Genomic DNA, 24,094 nt, shown 5'->3' on the forward strand with positions numbered 1-24,094 from the left:
CCAGGACATGTAGACCTTAAGCTCATAACATAACCACTTGGTTATGAATTAAGGTTTGAAGCGCGCACATATCATTTTATCTATTTTTTGTCAAACAAATAAGCCTCGGAGGTTACGGATTTGGATTTGGTGCAGTTACTGGTGACGAACTAATGCATATGGACCGTCTGATCACAAATTGACGGATGAAATCTTTTAATGGTTGTTTTCTTTTTTATATTTAATATGAGATGTCTGATCATTATTAATTGATGGCCGAGATTTAAAATAGCGTGAAACCGCGTGCTTTCTCTAAAGTAGGCAATCCAAATCCGAAAGGTTACGACAAATACTACTACAAACTTCAAGTATTAGTTCACGCTAGATTACCTACCCATCAAGGTTCTCTATAGTAGAACTTTCCTATGAATGGTATATATGGACTAAAGTAACAAATATTTTTTGATGATATATGTCTATGATAGGACTAAAAAATGAACTAATGCTTATTTAGTGATCAATAATATAGGAAGTAATAATTGTGTGTATTAGTTATTAATCTTCACCTTACTTCTCAAGATCATGTTTGTGGAGCATTATGAGATATAATATTAAAAAGTAACTATATACATTGGCAATTCTGGTTGGTTTAATTATGTCAGTGAATCATGCTGCTCATGTCTGCAAAAAAAGCATGCAATATAATGCTGCAACATATTGTACTATAAGACTAAGTAGTAAAGTAAAACTATCTCTTCTTTTTGACCTTACCTTTCTTCCTATTCCTATTCCTATTCCTATTCCTATATATCACTACTCCACTCCACTCATCTTTTCAATTCATAATAATCTTCTCACTCTTCTAAAACCTATACTTACTTGCTTTTTTTCCTTCATTCAAGAAACATGAACCAAGAAGAGAAAGTTACCATGGACTTGATTCCAGCTACTGATCAACACCTTTGTTATGTTCGTTGCAACTTCTGTAACACTGTTCTCGCTGTATGTTACTTCACCTTTGTTTATTGTCACTTAACACAAGAAAAAGTTTGAAATAACAGAACAAAAAAAGTTAGAGACGAAAAAAATAAAATTGGTCACTAAATTATAGACAAATTTTATACTATTTTTCATCTTTAAATTTCCGTCGTTATTTCAACTTTTTGTTGTGTATATGAAGTTTGTGAAATATTTATATATATATAGTTGAATATGAATATGTAGGGTTTTAAATGTTGATTGTAATATATAGGTTGGAATACCATGCAAGAGGCTGTTAGATACTGTGACAGTGAAGTGTGGTCACTGCAGCAACCTCTCTTTTCTCACTACAAGACCACCAAATTCCAAAACTCCAACTGTTGATCATACCCTAACACTCCAGGTTAATTTATGAGGCCCCTCACTCTCCTATTTTATAAAATTATTAGTTCTTGAGGTGCTAGTTCAGTAGTAAGAAGAGTTTAATCTCGTAAATTCAAAGTACCGAGTTTGAATTCTCTTAGGTACACAGTCAAAAGCATTTGGTCATCATATTTAGTCGGACACACGTGCTTTGATAAAAAGTAGAAGAGAAACTAATTAAATAATGTGTATTTTAATATCAGTGCGACTCAATGATGGGTCTAAATACTTGTGACAGATAAGTATTTTCGTCGATATATTGTAGTAAGAAAGTAAGCATGTATTTTGTTTTGTAGCAGGGGATTTACAGTAGCAAAAAGGGTCATCCATCATCATCTTCATCTTCTTCACCAACTACTTCAACTGACTCATTGTCTCCTAGACCACCACCATTTGTTGTCAAACGTATCATTATCAAACAACCCTTTTCACAATTCTTTCTAACAACACACAAAAAACTTGTTTCATCATCTTCATTTTTATTTCCTTTGCAGCTCCTGAGAAGAAACATCGTCTCCCTTCTGCTTACAACCGTTTCATGAAGTAAGTATTAAAAACTATGAAGCACAGACACTCTTTAGATTAGCCGTATTCCAATGACACAACACTAACAATTATTATTACACTAAATTATACCATTTTCTCATATTATTATCTGTGTTATCGTGTCAATATTCATGTCGTGTCTGTGCTTCATAGATTAAAAATAATATAGAAAGAAAAAAGAGATGCATGTGTGTTTTGTTTGTCTTTGAGAACTATTTCACTACTATTTTACTAGAGTTAACCAATCACAAGTACAAGATTGTGACACTGTTACATTCCCTTACCCTGTTTATTTTGTAGTATTATAGTATAGTATATATATGTACTGTTGAATTTGCAACAAATTAATTTGATTTGATGTGTTTTATCTGTCAGAGAAGAGATACAGCGCATCAAAGCAGCCAATCCTCAGATCCCACATCGAGAAGCTTTCAGTGCTGCTGCCAAAAATGTATACAATTTTCACCCTCATTTATTTTCTTATAATTTTTTTTTTTGACAAACATTTTCTTATAGTTATTTATTAGCTCAATTAATTGAGTTCGTTGAGCTAAATGTTAAGAAATTGGAGTTCTAAAGTTTAAGTCCTAATCAGAAGAAAAAAATACACTTGTTGTCGCATTCATTTCTCGGCAAATACATCCATAAATATCTTTTATATTAATTATTTTAGTTTTTAAGTAGTCAATTTACTTCTAAAATGTGTTTGTTGTCGGTTATAATCTTTAAAATTATTAACAAAAGAGGCGTCATAAATATGTTTGTAATTTTAAAACATTGACGGATTTTCATTTGTCCATGTGTAGCACTGCTTTAGGGTTATCTATAGCACTGCTTTAGGATTTCAAATTATTATTGACCTTTGGTCATATTTGGAAGAATTTAATCAATTTGTTAAGATTTAGGTTTTTGTTTGGTAAAGCCATATTGTTGACCGAAAATTTTATATGTATTTTTAATGAGTATTTAGTTATCTTCATCTCTTGTATTGTTGTTATTTTTTATGAATGAATGAAATTTATTTTATCGTCAAAAAAACAAATTGTTAATTCTAACTTGTGCTATACAACTTTATTACAGTGGGCTAGGTTTGTCCCAAATTCACCAACCAGTTCACTTTCTGCAACTAAAAGGAGCCTTGTAAGAATTAATTAATTAATTAATTAATTATACTTATTTTGTTGTTAATTATAATTATTTACATACATATTCTAAATTATATTTTGGTTAAATTTTCATTTGTATGCTCATGTGTGCAGGGATGAAAGGGCTATGGCATGAATGAAGATTTGGAGTTAACTGAAGCAAGACATCTAGTTTGTTTTAAATAAATTATTATAAATATTTCTAATTTGTAATATTGCTGTCTTCTAATTAGCTTCAGGATTGAGGATCTTATGCTATGTTATATTATTATCTGAAACCAGTTTAATGATGGTTAGACTTATATTAATATTTTATGTATGAAAATATATGTTTGATGTGGTAAGTGTTGTTTGAATGATGGAATTCAAAATTTAAGATAATTTGTTGTTTGGGCCAAGTAATTTGATCTCCTATCATTTACTAAAATTGTTGTTTTTCGTCAATTGAATTCCTTTCATTTGCCAAAAAAGTAATTAATTTCTTTTATAACAATAATTTTATATTTTAGACCATATATTTTTATCAAGATAAAATTAAAGTTGTGATATTTTTTATTTGTATATAAATATCATATATAAACAATTACATAAAGATCAAATAAAAATTTAAATCGCATTTTTTCCCTAAAAAATTAAGTTTAAAAAAATTGACTTACAAGAATAGAAGAAGAAAACAAATATTTAAACAAAATACTTGTAATAAAATTAAATTTTGAGAATGTCTAAATATCTAGTTCTAATCTACTTCTAATATAATAAAATTAATTCCTACTAAATCTACTAATTCATTCTTAATAGTTTTAACCATATTCCAAATTGTGTATCTTTCATTATGATTTTTTTGGATAAATTAAGAGCGTCTAGATATTAAGGTAGAGATAAACATTCCGACTCTGTTGGCATCCCAATCTTTCCCCATCCTCTATCTATATCTCATATTATTAAATAAAAAGAGAAAATAAATAATTACAAGGGGGACTAGACCTTACCCCAAAGAAAGAAATTAAAGCCCTAGCATTTCGAGTCGAATGAACCGCCGTCAACACGAAAATAGCTCACATACCCATAACTCCCTACAGAAGCAGCAAGCGATAATGTTTTTTCAAGTGAAACAGTCTGAAATCATGAAGTGATACGGATATTGAAAAAAATATAGAAAAAATATAAGATAAATACAATAAAAATATTATATGCTTAAAAATATGAATAAAACATATTATAGATAGGAACAAAACAAAATGATCTATATGCATAAAAATAGCAACAAAGATTGAATAAACAAATATAGTTGTATTGTCGAACTTAAATTATCTATTTCAATGTTCGTGTGAGCTTGGCTCAATTGGTATAAATATTGCATTTTATATTTAGGGTCCGAGATTCAAACTCGGACACCTCACTTATCCACCATAAAAAGTGAAATTTCTAGTCATTAGAATACTGAGAATATTTTTTTATATATTTCAATTACGTTTTCTTTTTGCCGAGAAAGTACTTACAACATAAACATGTTAAATAAACATCTTAAGTATTATCCATTACAATTGTCAATTGCCCAAATCAAACCACTAAGTTAAAAATAATTATATAGTTGGTGTGGATCCATGACAAATTTTTTGAGATTATGACATGATGCATAACAGGTTACAAGACCTACTCATAATATGTGCCATCGCGAAAAAATAAAAATGAAAATACGTAGGACACACAAAAGCAAATAGAGCGATAAAAAGAAATCTCAAATGTGAATAAGAATCAAATCCCGATAATTATAAATCAACTAAAGGGAAAAAGGAAAAAGATTTTTTAATTGGATTCCATTAGGTTAATGGATTTATGTGTGCAGAAATAGATTTATGAATTGTGTTCATTTGCTATTCCATTTCACTAGCATTTTTTCAGTTCATCCATGCTACTTTTTTTTCTTCCTTCAAAACAGTTTGAACAATTTTAAAATTAAAAAATAAAAAAAAAATTATTAAAATAACCATATATTTAATTTTTAATTTAATTACTCTGGATAAATCGATTATATATATATACTAGTAATAGCTCTAAAAGCAAGAGTAAAAACATTGTCCTAAATAAAATAATTATCTAAATTTAAATATCCTAAAATGCATCAGCATGCTGGTGAATTGCTTCACAAAATCTTGATAGCTAAACCATTCCATCAAGGAATAAAAATGTCACCAACACTCCAATCTCAGCACATTTGAAAATCCATTTACAAAATCTAATTAGTCTTTGTAACCCTTTTTTGCATCTCTAAAATTTACATGTATGCTTGTGTAAACCTCACAGTCACAAGGAACTTTTCTCAGCAGCAGCCTTCAACTTCTTTACATGTGTCAGAAGAGAAGAATTTCCCTCACATGCCTCAATCAATACTTTCATCCTTGACTCCAACCAGTTCTTTTCATCCAGCTGCTCATTCATGTCAGATGTTGATTGCTTGTTATGGCAAATGAGGTTCATAAACATTCCCTGTAACAGAAGTTTTATCAGTAACAGAATAGTTGTATATCGCGCAAGTCCAGCTACACCATCATGTAAGTATATATACAGATGGAATATTGCTCGTTAAAATAGAGAAATAATATTTTGCGCAAATTTGACAACAAATTTGTACTACAATTTGGATGATTAACACAGTTTAAATATGTGGTTAATTACATTCAGTGAATGATTAATAAATATAAAATGGTTATCGCAGATTATTAGTTATCCACAATTTTGAACGTTGTTAACCACAATTTTCAAGTTTTCAAATATATATGATATCCATTAATCATCCAAATTGTAATCAGATATACATATCTATTAACCACCATTTATGTTCTAATATACACCAGAAATTCGTGGTTAATGACATTTGAAATCATTGTTTATTGTGTTTAGTAGATGGTTAATGAGTTGTGACACCTTGTTACATTCATTAACAATCCACTGAATGCAATTAAATTAACCATGTATTTGAACTGTTAACCATCCAAATTATCAAAAAGTGTCTCATTTTGCACCAAAATAACACAGCTCTTAAAATAAGCGCGAATAAAATACAACAAAGTCTTATCTTCCACTTTCACCCGTGGCAATCATACACACAACATTTACTTTATGTGTCGCAGTAAAAATTCTGAATAAGGATTTGTCCAAGTTACCAATTTGGGAAAAGTTTCAAAACATGCTCACCTCATGTTGCTGTTTCCCAACATAATCTCTCAAGAGAGACCTGATAAGCCTGTTGCGCAGCAATAACTTATCCGTTGGACAAGCATTAAATATGAACGACGAAAGGTGATGGACAGCGATAGTATATGAAACTGATGCTCGAATCGCAGCCCTGTCAAGCGCATCAGAAACCCATGACTTGGCATAAGCCTCCAAAATCTCTTCATTATCCTGCAGTGGAACAGTACATTATCAATGTTGGATAGAAACACTTTATATACAACGAATGACTTGCATGCACTGCCAGTTTGATTATGCTGGTGAAGCCGTCTACAGATATTAGTGAGAAAAGAAAATTGTTCCGCCTCCCAATTGTTGCTACTAACAGAAGTTACAGGTAACATTAACAGGAAAGAAAAATAAGAGTTATGGACTACGGAACACGATGATGAACAATTCGCATTCCTTCTATGGCAACTTGCATGACAAGCTTATTATCATGATGGTTCAAAGCATGAAATATAGATCCTTAGTTTTCTTCACTACTAAATAAAATTATCACAAAAGATACACCATGTAGATTTGTGCAAAGTGACTGTTGAAAATATACAATATAGTTGAATTATTCTTTAGGATTATTGTGAAGGCATATCATATCATATCGCATCATATAATGTAATGAAAGGTATCTCTAATATTTATTTTGTATATATTGCCTTTAGCCAATATACAGTTGACTTGCGTCAAAAAAAAATATACAGTTGACTCCTCTTTATAATTGAAGTATGGTATTCAACAGCTGTGACTCTTTCCTTTCTCTAGGCATGGTATCAGGAGATTAATCACCAACAGAAGCTATATCCTTTGGTGTAATACAATTTCTATATCTTATTTTTCCTGTGGTTGGGACCTATTTTTTTTTTTTTTTGAAAAGGGGTTGGGGCCTATCAATCATTAAAAGATAGTTTCATTTCATCATCAACATTTTCATTATTCTCCTTATCCTTAGAATACTATACAAGTTTATTTTTAAAAACCTCCCCAACAGCTAAATCGAACACAGATATACTAAAGGTGCATCAAAGATGATAATGCTTTGACACAAGAGAAAATGCTTCCAAAGTACTCAGTAGCAGATGGTTCTATTCTATGTTTTAAAGCAAACTTTGAACACCCACATTTTCAACAAATTATAATTATAATATAATACAACATACAAATGATATTTATATCTTCGATTGTTAAAAGAAAAGGTATCAAAAGCATAAGAGATATTCTATTTAGAAAATGTTCCATATTAAAACAACTGATAATTAATTATGTTTTACCTCTGCAGGTTCAAGGTATCCTTCAGCACCAGAAAAGCATTTCTCCAAAGGTGGCAAAAGATCAAGAACACGAGCATTAGACAGCGCATTCCAGGTAGCTAGTCGAATAGAAGTTTCAACACAGCGGTGTAAATATAGTGAAACTTGCCGTCCAAAAATCAGATCACCATAAGATATGGAAGCAAACTGCTCTACCAGGTCTTCAATAAATATCGAGTAACTCTCATGAATCTCAGATTTGAATCTCAAGAACTCAATATGCTTTTCATCATCCAAAATTACTTCTTTATTTCGTTTAAGCCTTTCCTTATCAAGAACCTCACCATAAAGATCCTGTAAAGCTTCAAAAGTTTCCCTGCCCTGATCTTGTTCAAGTATTTCCATTCCGACAAGGAAATTGACAGATAATGAATGTAACTTCCATGTCAACGATACGTGCTGAATAGGAGAAGGAATAGCAGTTCCTTGAAAATTAGACATTGTTTCAATACCTAAAACAAAGAAAAGTCCACATTTGGCAACTTCAAGCAAATTAGTCGGATCATGTGTGCTATGTACACTACCACTTTTTTTAGGACCAGCTCGCTTGGTAAGGGGAATTGTTGAGATTGGACTGAGATAAAAGTGGACCGGAAGTGGTAGGTTCTGCCGAGCCCATTCTATAATTAAAGAATTACAGCATGGACTTGTCATGGAAGACATGTCCGAGTCCTCATATATCGTATCCAAACGCACATCATCTTTTGGAGTGGCTTTAATGCCAGAAGAACTACTGCCATCAACGGCTTTAGACTTCACCCTTACAGACAACCATCTGCTCTTGAAATGTGATGATAAATTCCGACTGAAGTGCATGTAGTCGTCTTCTTCATATTGCCACCTGAAGGCTTTACCACTCCTGTTGAGGAGAAAATTCTGTATACAGAGGTCAAGGTGCTTCAAAACAGTGACATGGAACAATAGATCCAATGCCTTCTCCATAATAACCGTATCCCCAGGTCCTGCGGTTAAACATAACCCCAAGGCAGTGTTGATCCGTTGCATGGTGAAGGTCGTTTCTTCTTCTATATTGGTAACATATTTAGATGCATTTTCAAAAATTTCCAGCAAATAGACAAGAAATCGTGCATCTGTTTGAACCGCTAAAACTGTTTTTGACCAAAATCCTCCACTTTGAGCACCCCAGCCAACTCCCACACCTGGAGCTGGTCCTCCTCTGCCGAAAATTTCAATGGACTGCATGCGTTGCCATGCCGAAGAAGCTGAAAATATGAAAACATCTAGCATAGACCTTAATTCAAACAGACAGCTACTAACTATACCTTCCTTAAGCACTTTTTCTTCTTTTGATAGACTTTGTTCTTGACCTGGAGGACTACGAACGCCAGTCTTGGCAGACCGTATCAGATCATCGATCTTAGTAATAATATTGATCATTCCATTTAGGCAACAAGTGGTAGCCAAAGACATTTCAATATCACCCTTCTGCCTCAAATGAATTAGATCCTTCATAAAAGATTCATCACCAGAATCTCTTCCAGATTTTGTCCCAAAGGCAACTGAAAAGCCCAAATGCCAATATTTCACCAACTCAAGTCCAATCTTCGGGACAAATTCTGGAAGCCATGGTACATGCCCATTAGCTTCCTGTAGGGTGATAGCATCCCCCAATGTCACTTTTTCAAGAACTCTGAAAAGCATGTGAGTCACAGCTGCATACACCCATAACAAAGGAGTTGCGGAAAGATCTCCTCCTAAAGTAAAGTCACTTACCCCTTCTTGTCCCTCAAACAATTTAGATACTTCTGGATCACTTCTTGTTGCAATCCACTTTATGGCTAAGTCAACCATCGGACCAACATAGCTCCAAGACCAGAACTCAGTATCATCAGTGGACTCAGGATGTTGATTTGTTAGACACTGCTGTGAAAATAAATTTGGAAGTCTTCCGGCCAAAGACTCCAAAACAAGATATGCCTCCCTAGATATGCAAGTAGATTCATACAGAACATTATTTTTGATAAGTTTTTCAAATGAAGGAAGATCCAACCAAAAACACAAGGCAGGGAATATCTGGGAGAAATGAGACACACAATATCCATATCGAATACAAACCCTCCAGAAACGCAGTTGTTCAATAGTCAGAGCAGACTTGAGTTTACATTTTTCCTTCCCTAACTTTAGCCAGTCGTCAATGGACAAAGGAAGTTGATATAAATTCCAAGTCATGGCATTGAAGTACCCATTCTTAATAAACTCTAAACAAGTTTTCCGGTCCAACCGAGCTAAGACCTTTTCCAAAATCAAATGAAACATTAGTAATGATTCTCTAACTGCAAATGCAAAAATAATTTAACAAACATAACAGGAAATAATACATATATGAAGCAACTTATAAAATGAAATTAAAATTATGACTCACCTTCAAGAGTTTTACAGATTTTATCATGGAAGATCGAATTTCAAAATTGCCAACAGTAAATCTTTGCACAATTGTCTGAATAAGTCTTTCGCACTTCAGCACTGCATTAGCACATGAAGGTGAATGCCTTGCTATGGCAATCAGTATAGAAACAACACACTCTTCCAAAGCTGCACTAGGATCATTCTGCAACAATCGAAAATAATGAGTTTGACATTGAAGTTTACAGATTCTAAAGCAGAAATTCATCCTTAATAATTATGTCTTGGTTGGGCAATCCTCATCCGTTGAACTAGTTTTCAGGTTTGCATTAAGCCTAGCCAAACATCTAGGATAGTATTGTATCAGAGTCTTTTTTATATCTGTTATTAGGAATCTTGCATTTGTCCATACTCCAAATGCAGTCCTGAGCATGAAAGGGTGTGGTGAGGTTACACATCGACAACAGATATAATCAATGATTTTCATATAAATTTTGGGCAATCCTCACCACTTGAGCTAGATTTTTGGGATGAGTTAGACCTAACCCAAATTCTAAGTGTCTCTCTACAAAAATCTTATGACACCTACAAAAATCATATGACATCAAATGTTTCATCATGAATAATTATTTTTTACCTCCAAAAGATAACGAAGTCTAGGAAGGACACCCATGCGAACTAGGCCTGCAGTAAAATCTTGTCCAGCAACAAATACATCATCTTGAATTGTGTGTTTCTCGTCACTCTCATTATCCATAGAATCCCCGCTAAAAGGTAGAATATTAGAAGGTTTTGCACTGTACTTCCAGTATCCTCCCTGAAGGAATCCAAGAGAAATATCTGGCCTGCTCCTAAAAACTGGAGCTGTGCAAATATCTTTATCACAAGTTGCCATGTTCTGGAAGTAAAAGAATTACAGATGAATCTAATTTGTAACATAGAATAACATTATAAGATTAAAAATTATTTAGATGATAAACGATGTTTACCTCTGAGATATCAAAGTAGTTCTCATTCACATCACAACTCAATGCAGATTGAACAACCTTTGCACAGGCCATAACCACTGAATTGTGGTTATCATCGAGACATATCCTGAAAAATCAGAGCACAATGCCATTACAAGAAGCCTGTATAATGGGAAATGTAATTATATGCCAATAGAACTAGAAAGATTTGATGTATTCATCAGCAGCTATTTATCAAAAGCCAAACCTACTCAGATAGCAAATGGATCACAACATAACAATACAATCTATTGGCAAAATTTAAACATAATAACGACAAGATGGAGAGTAATAATTTCTGATAACATTATTGACTACATGAGAACAAAATGTTGGAATCAAGTAAATCTAGATTCTAAATCATCCAAATGACTTTTAGACACAGATAGCAAAAGCATAAGACACTAGAACAAATCAATTCATCTTTAGAGCATGAAAATTGTGGAAATTATAAGAGGAAAAGAGTGAACAAACTATGAATTAAAAATTTAGAATTTTATATTGACATATGGTGTGTAATGATGTGTGACAAAAGACAAATATTGTCCCTTCTTTTTTTAAGAAGAAGCTATATTAGCCCACCCAAATTGGCACCAGAGAGAATCGAACCTGAGACCTTAAGGAGAAGCATTTATATTGTCCCTTATTTATATTGATACTAGACTCTAAATTCTAATCAAATAAGAAAACAAAACATAAACGGAACTTGTAGAAGCTTTTGGACATTGGAAACTTGAGGCATTGCATATAGGCTTTGATGGTAGGGTGATTTCAGGACCAGCCAATCTAGACATACCATACCTAATAGATGAAACAGCTAAGTGGAAGACAGTTGTCAAGAAAGAATACAATATAGAGGGAGGATGACGGAAGGAGAGCATGACAAGAGACAGCTAATTAAAATGAAGAAAATAACAAACGAAACAATGTGAAACTTCAGATTTTAAGGGACTTGACAAAATAGTCACAGGACAGGTCAAGAAGGATGCTGCTACTATGGTATTCTTAGAATTCGGACTCTAGGTCAGTTGAACATGAATACTTCCCACTCATGTTTACCAAGGATACCCGAAAAAATACATATACAAGTATAATCTACAGAAGAAACATAATTCTAATGATTTCACTATCTATATAAACAGGCATTTCACTTGTCTGCTAAAGGTTGTTATGTTGATGAAACCAACAGCTTGGGCCTTAAACAAAAATTACCTTAGTGACAACGCAAGCTCTGGTTGAGGACCAAGTGCATAAGTCCAAACAGCCACCCAGTCAACTGGTTTTTCGACTTCGTTCCCCTTTTGTGTCATATTTCCAGTTCTGTCTTTGCAAATATAGCTTAGTGCCTTGTCAAGAACAGATGAAAGGAGATGCAATGCAAGGGATCTTTGTCCAGGCACCTAAAACAACAACATTTGGCAGATAATATGTTACTAACTGGAAAATATTATAAATTTTATTTATTATTTTGCATTAAAAAATGTAATTCCATCCCAATTGCATCCAACTAAAATATACATCACATAACATACCACACTTCTTGTAAGTGCCAGTGCTTCTTTAATTGTATAACCAGCTGCACCAGGATCTCCCTCAGTCCTCAAATAGTCACGTTCAGTGATATTATCTGCATCATGACTAGAAGAATTAGCATACAAAGAAAATTCAAAATTTATATTTATACCAATCTTATTAGCAGTAGCAGAATAATCAGGATATTATTGCTAACAACAAATACAGAATAATTGGGATATCAGTGAATGCAAATATTTATATTCACAGCTCGACCTTTTTTCTCGTAAATGTTAACATCTAATATGATGATTATAGAAAAATAACCAAACAATATGGTCTATGAACTTGAAATATTAGAAATCAAAAGAAATCACCAGGAAATCATAGTGGAAGTATAACAAATATTCTAACTTCTGCCCTAAAGATAACAAGGGGCACAATTTACTCGATGCTCGCAGACAGCTATGACTTTGCAAAGTCTTATTTAAACCTCTCTTTACCAGCAATATATTGTTGACACCACCAGACACATGCAAATGCCAATTATTTTTAGTTAATGTGCATTTAGAAGTGTAGGTAATCAAAAAAATGACCACAGATTGTTGGAAAGTCAATAAATAAATTTTAAATACAAATTGCAATAAAAAATACATACTATCACTAACTCTGTATTGATTTCCCACATGCTCAAAAGATCAAATACATAAGAGCCCATTTCTACTATTAAGATTGCAAATTATCAGCAGCTGAACATTAATTTAACAAATACCTAAAAGAAAAAACAAGGAACAACCTATATTTATATCAATATGCAATGTTTTAAAGGGTGTTGGGATTCAATCAAAATCCTTGATATTATGGAAAATTACAAACATATGCAACCGCAATTACAATCGTGGTGCAGTTGCGGAGGCAAGGGTCATAGATAGCATTAGTTTGACATTAGAACTCAAAAGCTAGAAGAGAAAAATGAATGAATAAAGGCATACCATACACAGGCTCCTGTTCAGTATCAACAACATCCCCAGACAATGAAAATCGTAATTCCCTAACGGCCTCAACTCTATTGCTCCAAGCATTCCATGCACTACTACTTGTGGTGGTTGAAGTCTTTCCACTAACATTCTTATCATCCAACTGTTTTTTGGAGATGTTATCCTCTGTCTGCAAACGTTTAGCTTCTTGAGTACTCTGAACTTGTTGATTAACAGATTTTGAAACAGTACCCACTTCGGATTTAGAACTATTGGGTTTCTTCAATTTCTCCATACCCCTTTTTTGCAGTACTTTCAGTAACGAAGGACTTATCTTCTCCATTATATCAGCCCTGGCTTCTGCAATCTCCTCAGCTGACATTTGCTGGATCCGAGCTCGATTCTCAGAATCAATTTCACTCTCAAGAGATGTGGACTCCTGTTCATGTATGAAGTCATTTTTGTCAGATGTGGAACTGTGATCAGGCATTCTATCAGTGCATATTTGGTCTTGTTTGGAAGCAAATTCCTTTTCTTTCTTGTCATCAAAAGTTACGGCATATTCAACTTTTTTCTGATGATCCTCCTTATTTGAAGTATCTAATTCCATGGAAGCGCCAGAATTGATAAAACCGTCATCTGATTTGTCTAACTGCGGCTTAGCATCCACTTCCATAGAAGCAAATGCACTATCATCGGAATCAGATGAGATTTTCTTTTCTGTAATCTTACCACCTTTTCCATTCTTCTTTTTCCCTGTAGTTTGGCTAGAGATTGATACATCCTTTTCTAAATCCATCCCTACAGAAGATTTATCATCTTGAGTTATCTCTTTCCATTTTCCCAAATCCAAACCCTTTTTCTTCTTCCTATGCACTGGATTAGCAAAGGCAGCAACTTTCTCAAACCCCATTAAGTCGCTGTCTTCTTCATCTTCAACATCATTGTCACTAGCATCATTGTCATGATCATAACCCCCTTTACTATTCAGTGGAGACCAATGCTGTAAAATCACCAAGTTCCAATTATCAGCCTACGGCTTACTACTCATTACACAGACAGACCATGTTCACAATAAACTTAAATGACGAGTGCTAGCAACACACACTCTCCAACACTCTCTTCGTGATTGGTTGAAATTCACAAGGGTTCCACTAAATTAGTAAGTCCCCCCCCCCACCTATTTAATGAGACTTATGTGAATTTCATCTAATGATGGAGAGGTTGCTGGAGATATAGTTTTAGAGCGTGTGTTTGTTGAAATTGATGCATATTTCTTGAGTATTATAGTAAAAGTAAATGACAATGTCTTAGACAAAACTAGAACAATCTAAAGTTGCTACATGTGTTTAGATTGTTCAAATAATACCTAGATTAGCTTGAAGCCTAGAAACATCTATAACAATGTAATTTATAAAATTCAAACAAAACCCTAGATTATTCTACTTCTAGAAACATCTTCAAACGCGTAGCTACACAATAGACGAGCATGGATACAATTAGCTTAACGATGTTGCTATCATTTTTCAACTAAAAGAAGTCAATAAAAGCAGATATTACCATACCCAATTTATACCTTTTAGGTTCAACAAATTTGGGAGAACATTTCAGTGGTTAATTCTACATAAAATCCGTTAAACAAACTTCCAACTTGCTTATTGAGTCCTAACAAAAATACCCATAATACATTGAAAAGAAAGTAAATTGTAAACCAATCATTACCTATGTAACAGACACTTCAGATTAAAATGTCCAACACTGACACAGTAGTTACATTCAATCACTTCTATTTTCTTAAATTATCACAGAGTCCCTACGTGTCAGTGTCGTGTCTAGTGTTTCTATTTTATAAATCATAATAACATTCAGCAAATTCCAATTCAGTACTTTTTAACAACCCACCTCAGTTAAAGTCATTAGAAACATAAAAACAAATCATTAACTAGATTTTTTTGTTCCCTATTTTGTTAAGGTTTAAACTTTACAAGAAAAAAGGTTTACTTACAGGACCATGAGAACGATGACGTGCAACAGGAAAAGGAACAACAGTGGGTTTAGGAAAAGAGTAAAAAGGGTTTGGCTTGTTTTGTGAGACACCATCATTATCAATACCCTTTTCTACAATTGAACCAACCAAACGAAATGCATCTTGTTGGTTTATTTGTAGTGAGCTCGTGTTCAGTATCTTCACTTTCTTTGCTTCCATTTTTTCGCCGTTTTGTTTCTCCATAGCTTTCAAGGAAAACGATAAAGGGAGAAGAATTTAGAGAAGACAGATGGGGGCCGCGGTGGCGGTGAGAGGGAAAAGGAGAAGCAGCGGTGGTGGTGAGGTTGTGAGAAGAAGAAGAAGAAAATGAACTGTGACTATGTGAGCACGGCTGGCTAAGTGTAGATACGCGGCGTCTCACACTTAAAACCTGGTTTCCGTTTTTTCTAAGCAAATAAGACTCTTCTTCACTCGTATTGGGAGGATCGGTCATAGGCTATACTACCCACACTATAATGGGTCAATTTTTTAAACAATAAATCAAATCAATTTTTTATAACAAAATGATTTTAGTTGATTCAGGCATTCAGCAATGATTAGCGATAAACTTCGTAGAGAGCCGTAACTGTGATGAGGAGACTAGAACCACTTGATATCATAACTGACTCATGAACTAGATTAAACTGTAACAAAGTGATTTGACTTGGTTTCATCTCCTGCAGCTGCGATCGGGAGGATATTGAAAGTATTTGATGCAAGAATTAATCTCGAACCAGATTAAACTGCTCATGAAAGTAAAAAAAAAAAAAAAAAAAAAAAGTGATTTAACTTAGAAATGTAGAAAATGAAAAAATAAAATAAAAAATAAATAATAGCGCAAAAAAAGGGCAAAAACGTAAATAATAGCGCAATTCATCGTACCTACGATGAGATCCAGCATGGCGCGATGAGAAGGCGGTTTAAATTGAAGAAAATCTGCAACAAATCTTTCTCATCGTACCACGATGACTTGTCATCGTGGCACAATGAAAGGCGGATGAAGAAAGCAAAAAATCTGGAGAAGATCTTCCATCGTACCACGATATGATCCATTGTAGCCACGATGAGGCAAAATTACACGCCATCGTGGCCACAATGGGTGTGATTGACGAGTAGAAAAAGCTCAAACCCAGCTGAAAAACTATAAATAGAGTCTTCCTCCTTCTCTATTATTCATTCAGAAATATTGGAGCATATTCAATATTCACTCTAGAGTTAGGAGAACTAAGGGAGGAGGCAAGGAGGACCAAGGAACTCCAAGGCCAATAAGATTCTTTTCTTTTTGTCTTTGTAATTTATTTTTCCTAGGTTAGGTGGAGTAGATGAACTCCCTACGAATGCTTTGTTTTGTATTATTTGGGTTTAAATTCAATTGTTCTTATATAAACTCTTTTATTGTCCGGTTTTTATTTTTTATTTTAATACTGATCACATTAGAATAAACTCTAAAAAAAATTAGTGGATTTCGAATAGGAAACAAAGCTAATTGTCCCGACCGAAGGACGGTATGCTAGAACTTATATGAGACCATTAAATTCAATATATGCGGTTTTAGTGTAGGATCAAATCTAAGTCGAGAACGATAAATTCTACCTGAAGTTAGAATTAGAACTAGTTTAGGTACATGTGACAGCTTGCGACACTATTAAGCCTTAAGGGTAAGGATACATAAGTTTAAACGGAAAAGTGGAACCGACTGGGGCGATATACATATAAGCAGAGTAAAGGCAACCTAAACTAGGCTCTAACCAGTTTGTAATAGAAATAGGCAAATAGTGCTCCTGAACCTATTTTATAAGACTAATTCTAATAGAGGAGAACAAGAGAAATTAACCACCAAACAAAAGGGAGGGATTCGAAAACACTTAACCACCCTGCGTGGACACACACGCACCATTTTACTTTTATAGTCATTTATTTTCCTGCAATTTACTTTTACCCGAACAACTATCTCCAAACAACAAAACGAATGCAAAACTATCTAAATTCCTAAGCGAAACTAGTAATTTTGGCATAATCCCTGTGGAGAACGATAACTTATCACTTTATTACTTGGTTGCGATTCTGTGCACTTGCAGAGCCGCCATCAGATGACGATCTTCTAAGTTTAGTCCTTAGTTTATTTTTATCATATTATTGTTAGTCCCGATTATTATGCACTAAATTTTGGTTCTTATTGCGAATTTAATGTGTATTTTTGAATTCGTTTTTCGCAAAAAAATCTAGCTCAAAATTTGATTTTTTGTAAATAAACTTTTTATGATATTTTAAATATTTCTAAAAAAAACATTCAAAAATTTAAGAGTTGAATGATAATTAAACAAATTTAGTTTTAGTAGGGACTAAAACTATGTAAAAGAAAATTATAATAAGAATTAAACTTAGAAGGTCTTCATTTTTTTTGGTGTCTTCATTTTTTTTGGTGAAGAAGAAGGTCTCCATTTTTTAAGAACCAAAAATATATTTAACCCTTTTTAAATTTTTTAAAATAAAATAAGAAAAAATTGATTGTCAGTGTTAATGGGCCGGGTTGGGAAAAAATAAAATAAAATTTGCCACCTTATTCATTTTGTCGCGCTTTATGAATTTATCAAAATACTCCTTTTATAACGTCCGCCACTTAAGTAAGGAACGATATTTTTCAAAGAATTCTCATTTTTATAACGTTCGCTACTTAAATAGTGGAAGAATAAAATGAAAAAGACATCCGGTAGGGTGGTAAAAATATATTAAAAAAAAATAAAAATAAGAAACACTGTTGCAAACTAAAACAGCAGACAATTGCCGAAAACTGAAGAAACCAAATCATCAAACTCGGTTCGAATTTGTTTCTAACTACCAATTATCAGGAGCCTCCAATAACAAACGTCACTTCCTCAGAAACCAAATCACCACGGCAGGAAACAATGGTTTCAAGAGACATGGATGCAGAGAATGATACAGGTTCTTTGATTTATTTATTTATTTATTATTTTATTTTTTTTTGGTTTTTAATGTTTCTATAATGGTGATTTATTTGATTACATTAGAGAGGAATGTAGATGCAGAGAATAATGTAAAAAGAAGGAGCAGAAAAAAATCCACCATGACTAGAAGTGAAGTAAAACAACATAAAGAGGAACTAGAAAAACTTCAGCACAAGGTTAGACTCGTTGCTTCAACAATGTCAGTGTAGTATAATTATTTGAAATGAAAAATGACATAATTTAATGTAATCACATGCGTTGTTGTCGGATACACGTTGGTATGAGAAGTTCCGGTGCTACATAGCTTGTATGCAGCTTTGCTTGTTCTTATTCGAAGGTTTATCTTTAATTTAATAGCTTTTTGTCAAATAGCTTAGTAGCTAAACTCACACTTGAATTTAATAGCTAAATATAAGTTTTTGTAATTTCAAACATTATTGTTTGAAATTAGAGATTAGATAAATTAGAGATGTTGCCTGTCCTTAGGGTAGACAAAGACAAGCTAAGGTTTCAGTGTAGGTTTTTTTGATAATGTAATTCACTTAATCAAATGTGTGTATGTGTGAAATTTGAACCAGATGGATGGTGGTTGATAGGAATTATCTTTTATATATTTATTTGGCTACATTCTGTTGGCGATTTTATTAATAACTTTTTCCATTTCAGGATCAAGATTTTTACGAGTTCTTGAAAGAGAATGACCCGGAGCTGCTTAAGTTCAGTGATGATGATGATGATGACGATGATGTATGTTACATTTAGACACTTCCTATCTAATATCTGTCTCATTTTTGCTTTCTACATTAACCGTGATGAATATGGTTATGTGATGCATTGCTGTATATTTCAAATGGTTATCATGAATAATATGTTTTATATTATCGTCTAATTCCTTCCTAGATATGGTGAAGTTTTTGTTCTCTAACAAGCTTGCTTTAGTTATCTGTCTCTTCCGTTTCTTTATGCATTTGTTTGTTTGTTTTCTTTATTTTTCCATCTGAAAAATGTCATTACAGTGGCTAAGTGGGTATTGTTGGACTGCCTTTTATTTATAGACATGTTTGTGGCACAAATCAATATGGCTTAGCCTCATAATGGTTGAACCACCAATCACTGTAAATTTAGTTTTTGCTTCTCTGGATTTGTATCTCTTAGAACTATATAATCTCAAACCTTTTAGGTTCAGGTTACGGTTCTTCTGTTAGATTTTTAGAAGACACTTGGGGTAGAGTCATGATATTTGTTGAATCTCTCATAAGCAACAGACCCTGATGCTTTTACTTGACCCTTATGATCTATCCTTTAATCAAGATAGAAAATTTTGGGCAATGCTTGTGTGTTAGCTGGTAAATTGGTTGACGAGGAATGCCCATATTTTCAAGGTTGCGCCTTTTTGCTGTTATGTTATAGGATTTCACGTTCATGAACTATATTTTGTACAAAGATCATAATTTGTAGGGAATCTCTAATTCTCAAAATATTGGTTTTAGACTATATTGGTTTTTACCTATTTGTATGCATTACTAAATTTCTATTAATATGCCACTCTGTCAGTATTAGAAACTATATAACTGTTTTGCTTCTTTTGTCCAGGAAGATGTGGATGCTGGCATGGAAGATGAAGATCTACAGGTAGATAAGGAGGCTATTGAGCACGAGGTTCAAGAAAAGGATAAAAAATCTTCTAAGAAAGTTATAACCACTTCTATGGTTGATTTGTGGTGTAAATCAATTAAAGAAAATGGGAGCTTAAATGCGGTTCGTTCGCTGATGAGGGCTTTTAGGACAGCATGCCATTATGGTGACGATGAGGAGAATGAGTCTATGGCAAAGCTTAGTGTCATGTCTAGCGTTGTGTTCAACAAAATAATGTTGACTGTACTTAATGAAATGGATGGAATACTAAGAAATTTGTTGAAGCTTCCTGCTTCTGGTGGAAGAAAAGAGGATATAACAGTTTTGATGACCACAAAACAATGGAGGAGTTATGGCCATATAGTGAAGTCCTACCTTGGAAATGCTCTCCACATTTTGAATCAAATGACTGACTCACAAATGATATCATTTACTTTACACCGGCTTAAATATTCTTCATTGTTATTGACTGCTTTCCCTTCGCTCCTAAGGAAATACATTAAGGTACACATAGGTCATTGATCATCTAATCAATGTTCACTACAAAATTATTTCACCTCATCGATGAACATTAGTACTTTTAAGTTTGTGGCTTTGTGAGTATGTCTGCCAATGCTAGGTGATTATGGCACCCTTCGGTCTTGTTCAGTAATTGATGAATCAACTTAATAGATGGACAACAATGAACTAAAACTTTTTGAAATCTGAACCATATAATGATACATTTTTCCTTACATAAACAAGATTAAGAATCGGGTCATTTGCTAAACTTGCTGTTGCATGCAGTTTTTTTTCCTTGTAAGTATATACTTTTGTTAATGTGAATGAAAAAGCTTCACTGTAGTGAACATTTGTGTAGCCTCTGGTTAGGGACATTGTGATTTTCTAGGACATGTAACTTAACATATGTTTAATTCATTTGGTAAATTACTTTCCCGTTGAATTTGTCAGGTGGCTCTTCATTTCTGGGGTACTGGTGGAGGTGCCCTTCCAGTTGTTTCGTGTCTATTTTTGAGAGAGTTATGCATTTGTATTGGACATGGATCTGGCCGCATAGATGATTGCTTCAAAGGGATATATAAAGCCTATGTTTTGAATTGCCATTTTGTAAATGCTGTGAAACTTAAACATATTCGTTTTCTTAGCAACTGTGTCATTGAACTTCTCGGTGTGGATCTTCCGACTGCATATCAACATGCCTTCATTTTTATCCGACAGCTGGCCATGATTTTAAGGGACGCACTTGATACAAAAACCAAGGTGCTGTTTATTTGTCCAGTACATGTTATTTTCTTCCTAGGTACTTTAAGAAGTGCCTCATAACATTTTGAATTTATGAAATTGTCCTTGTTAACCAAGTCTGAGTATATTTGGATTTGAATTAGTTTTTACTTTGAACAAGCATGGCATAATTTTCTGTCTGTTACAATGTACTCAAAGGTATTGATTGTCGATAAAGGAAACACACCAAAATAAGGGTGTGGTGTTTTCGATAACGATACAAAATATAGAAAGGCTGTTGGTCAAAGCAAAAATCATGACTATAGGGATACAATCAATCACCTGGAACCAATCCTAACAATTGATCTATCTTGACTTTTGTGGTTGACACTTCCGTAACGAGTAGAGGAACTGTGATCAGGCAATTTTTTATAGTTTTGTTTCACTTGAGTTTGATTGGTGCTTTTCACAAATTGGAACATTGTGCATTTTTGACAGTTTTATTGTATGGTCCTTGTGTTTTCTTCAGGAAGCTTTTCGCAAGGTTTATGAATGGAAGTTCATAAACAGTCTTGAACTTTGGACAGATGCTATCCGTGCTTACAGTTCACAATCTGACTTTAAGCAACTCTCATATCCGTTGACCCAAATAATTTCTGGGGTTGCTCGTCTTGTTCCCACTGCTAGGTATATTCCCCTTAGGTTGAGATGTATCCGGATGCTGAACAAGCTTTCTGCTTCTACCCAATCTTTTGTACCAGTATCTATGCTCCTTTTGGATATGCTGGAGATGAAAGAGTTGAATAGACCCCCTACAGGAGGTGTTGGCAAAGCTGTTGATTTACACTGCATATTGAAGGTACTCATAATATGACATGGTGACAATGTGCATTTGTTGAAATCCACCTAAGTGCCTAACCATAGAGGTATTCTTTCATATCAGGTTAGCAAGCCAACTCTAAAGACACGAGCGTTTCAAGAGGCTTGTGTTTTTTCTGTGGTTGAAGAACTTGCAGAACACCTAGCACTGTGGAGTTATTCTGTTGCGTTCATGGAGTTGTCCTTTATTCCAATTGTGAGGTTGCGTAGCTTTTGCAAATTGACCAAAGTTGAGAGGTTTCGAAGAGAAATGAGGCAGCTTATACGCGAGGTATCTCTATTAAACTTATCATAAACCTTTTATGTTTTACTTTTATCATTGGCATACATCAGATGTTGTGGCATTCATTTCTAATATTTAATTTTTCCACACTCAGATCGAGGCTAATGTCCAGTTTGTGAATGAAAAGCGTACTTCGGTTTCCTTTCTACCTAATGATCCTGCGGCATCATCTTTTCTTGAGGTTTGCTCATGTTTTCTCTTATCTTTTGGAGAAAGAGTATTGGTTGTTTCTTTGTTGTATGTTGGTTGACCTTTTTTCATTCATGTATTTACTTGCATTATAGCCTGCACCATACTTTAGCTACCTGCATATTTTTTTTTCTTTCTTAAGCTAGTAAACTTCTAGGTTGTTGCTGTTATTACTGAATACCAATGAAGTGGCCGACGATGCTATCAAGTCATTTCATTTTGGTCTATCTATCTGGCTAAACACTTGTGTATGGTGGGAACTAGATAGACATTTTATTGATGTTTAATGTTTCGGTCTTGCCATTTTTTTTATATCAAGTGTGTATACATTATGGTCCCACTTATTTCATGCCTCAATTTCACTGTTCTTTAAATCAAATGTCATTTATATTTAAGAATTGAAATCAGTGAACTTGATTTTATTAGGATGAGAAGAAGTCAGCCTCTAGTGCATTATCAAAGTATGTTATAACACTCCGCCAGAGAGCCCAACAAAAAAATAACTCGTTAATGGAATCCAGGTTTGAACTTTAAAATCATGTTCATTCGCATGGATTTATGTGTCCAACATGCAGTCATCGTTATGATGAAGGTTTCTTATATAATAACTTCAAATTTTCCAGTGTTCTTGTCGGAGAAGAATCTTCTGTTTTTGGTGATGAAGCATCAGAAAGTGATGAAGAGGATGCTAAAATGAATGAGGATGGAACTGCCGCCTTTAGCTCATCCTGGTTACCCGGAAATGACAAGTATCACTCCTCTTCTTTGTTCATTTTCACTGACAAAGCCAGCTGCATACACAAACACACGTATCATTCAGGCACATGTCTACACGTTAGATGACATTAACACAAATTTCTTCGTATTTTTTATCTGAGGAATGCTTTGCTTTCAGGATAAAACAACAACCTACCGAAACAAAAGGAAAGAGGAAAAAACATCGGAAAGAGAGAGAAGCCATTGATGAAGATATTGTGGAGGACTTGGTGCTTAGTTCTGATGAAGATTTGCCTTCAAGCGACAGCCCTTCTGCCGGGAAAACTGCTGATGTAGATCAACATTTATCTCCAAAACAAAACCGCAAGCCAAAGCACAAAACAAAAAGACTGAAGAGGAATAATAAATCTCACTAGTAAGAGAAACAGTGTCATTTCTAGTTAGCAATCCCTAAATCTTTTTCTTTGACAGAACAATCTCTATCTATATTCGAACTTTTATCAGGTTAACTGTTTTCTCCCAACTTTTATTGGGTTAATGAGAAAGAAAAGTTTTGTAGTTTTATATGAAATTGTTTTGTAGTAAAGACATTTAAATGTAATGGCGGCAGCTGCAACTATATTTTTGTTTACAGTTCAATTGTTACGGGAAAATGATGTACTTTTCCAGTGCCACAGTTGTAACAATATGCCAAAACAATATC

General features: G+C 33.8%; 3 protein-coding genes across 4 annotated transcripts; 2 read left to right on the forward strand and 1 right to left on the reverse strand.

Moving 5' to 3' along the window:
- Positions 1 to 830: 830 nt before the first annotated feature.
- Positions 831 to 3,343, forward strand: LOC123909899 (protein CRABS CLAW). The gene is made up of 7 exons (XM_045960829.1): positions 831 to 981; positions 1,232 to 1,363; positions 1,683 to 1,788; positions 1,878 to 1,926; positions 2,305 to 2,380; positions 3,010 to 3,069; positions 3,189 to 3,343. The coding sequence occupies exons 1-7, from the start codon at positions 886 to 888 to the stop codon at positions 3,192 to 3,194; spliced, it is 525 nt and encodes a 174-aa protein (XP_045816785.1). The 5' UTR covers positions 831 to 885; the 3' UTR covers positions 3,195 to 3,343.
- A 1,806-nt stretch (positions 3,344 to 5,149) lies between these two features.
- Positions 5,150 to 15,996, reverse strand: LOC123911537 (transcriptional elongation regulator MINIYO). Its single transcript, XM_045962972.1, has 10 exons — positions 15,481 to 15,996; positions 13,491 to 14,478; positions 12,519 to 12,613; positions 12,199 to 12,386; positions 10,969 to 11,074; positions 10,617 to 10,877; positions 9,999 to 10,184; positions 7,577 to 9,868; positions 6,270 to 6,479; positions 5,150 to 5,561 (listed from the first exon to the last, which is right to left on the reverse strand). The coding sequence occupies exons 1-10, from the start codon at positions 15,703 to 15,705 to the stop codon at positions 5,379 to 5,381; spliced, it is 4,734 nt and encodes a 1,577-aa protein (XP_045818928.1). The 5' UTR covers positions 15,706 to 15,996; the 3' UTR covers positions 5,150 to 5,378.
- A 2,260-nt stretch (positions 15,997 to 18,256) lies between these two features.
- LOC123911538 (nucleolar complex protein 2 homolog) lies at positions 18,257 to 24,044 on the forward strand. Of its 2 annotated transcripts, none has more exons than XM_045962973.1 (11): positions 18,257 to 18,444; positions 18,531 to 18,643; positions 19,134 to 19,214; positions 20,061 to 20,606; positions 21,054 to 21,362; positions 21,853 to 22,182; positions 22,267 to 22,473; positions 22,580 to 22,666; positions 23,101 to 23,195; positions 23,298 to 23,423; positions 23,570 to 24,044. In XM_045962973.1, the coding sequence occupies exons 1-11, from the start codon at positions 18,408 to 18,410 to the stop codon at positions 23,805 to 23,807; spliced, it is 2,169 nt and encodes a 722-aa protein (XP_045818929.1). In that variant the 5' UTR covers positions 18,257 to 18,407; the 3' UTR covers positions 23,808 to 24,044. The 2 variants fall into 2 exon arrangements, with proteins under 2 accessions (XP_045818929.1, XP_045818931.1); XM_045962975.1 differs by having other exon boundaries at positions 18,543 to 18,643.
- Positions 24,045 to 24,094: the final 50 nt, after the last annotated feature.

Source organism: Trifolium pratense, linkage group LG2, assembly GCF_020283565.1.
Source record: "Trifolium pratense cultivar HEN17-A07 linkage group LG2, ARS_RC_1.1, whole genome shotgun sequence".
Classification (NCBI taxonomy): domain Eukaryota; kingdom Viridiplantae; phylum Streptophyta; class Magnoliopsida; order Fabales; family Fabaceae; genus Trifolium; species Trifolium pratense.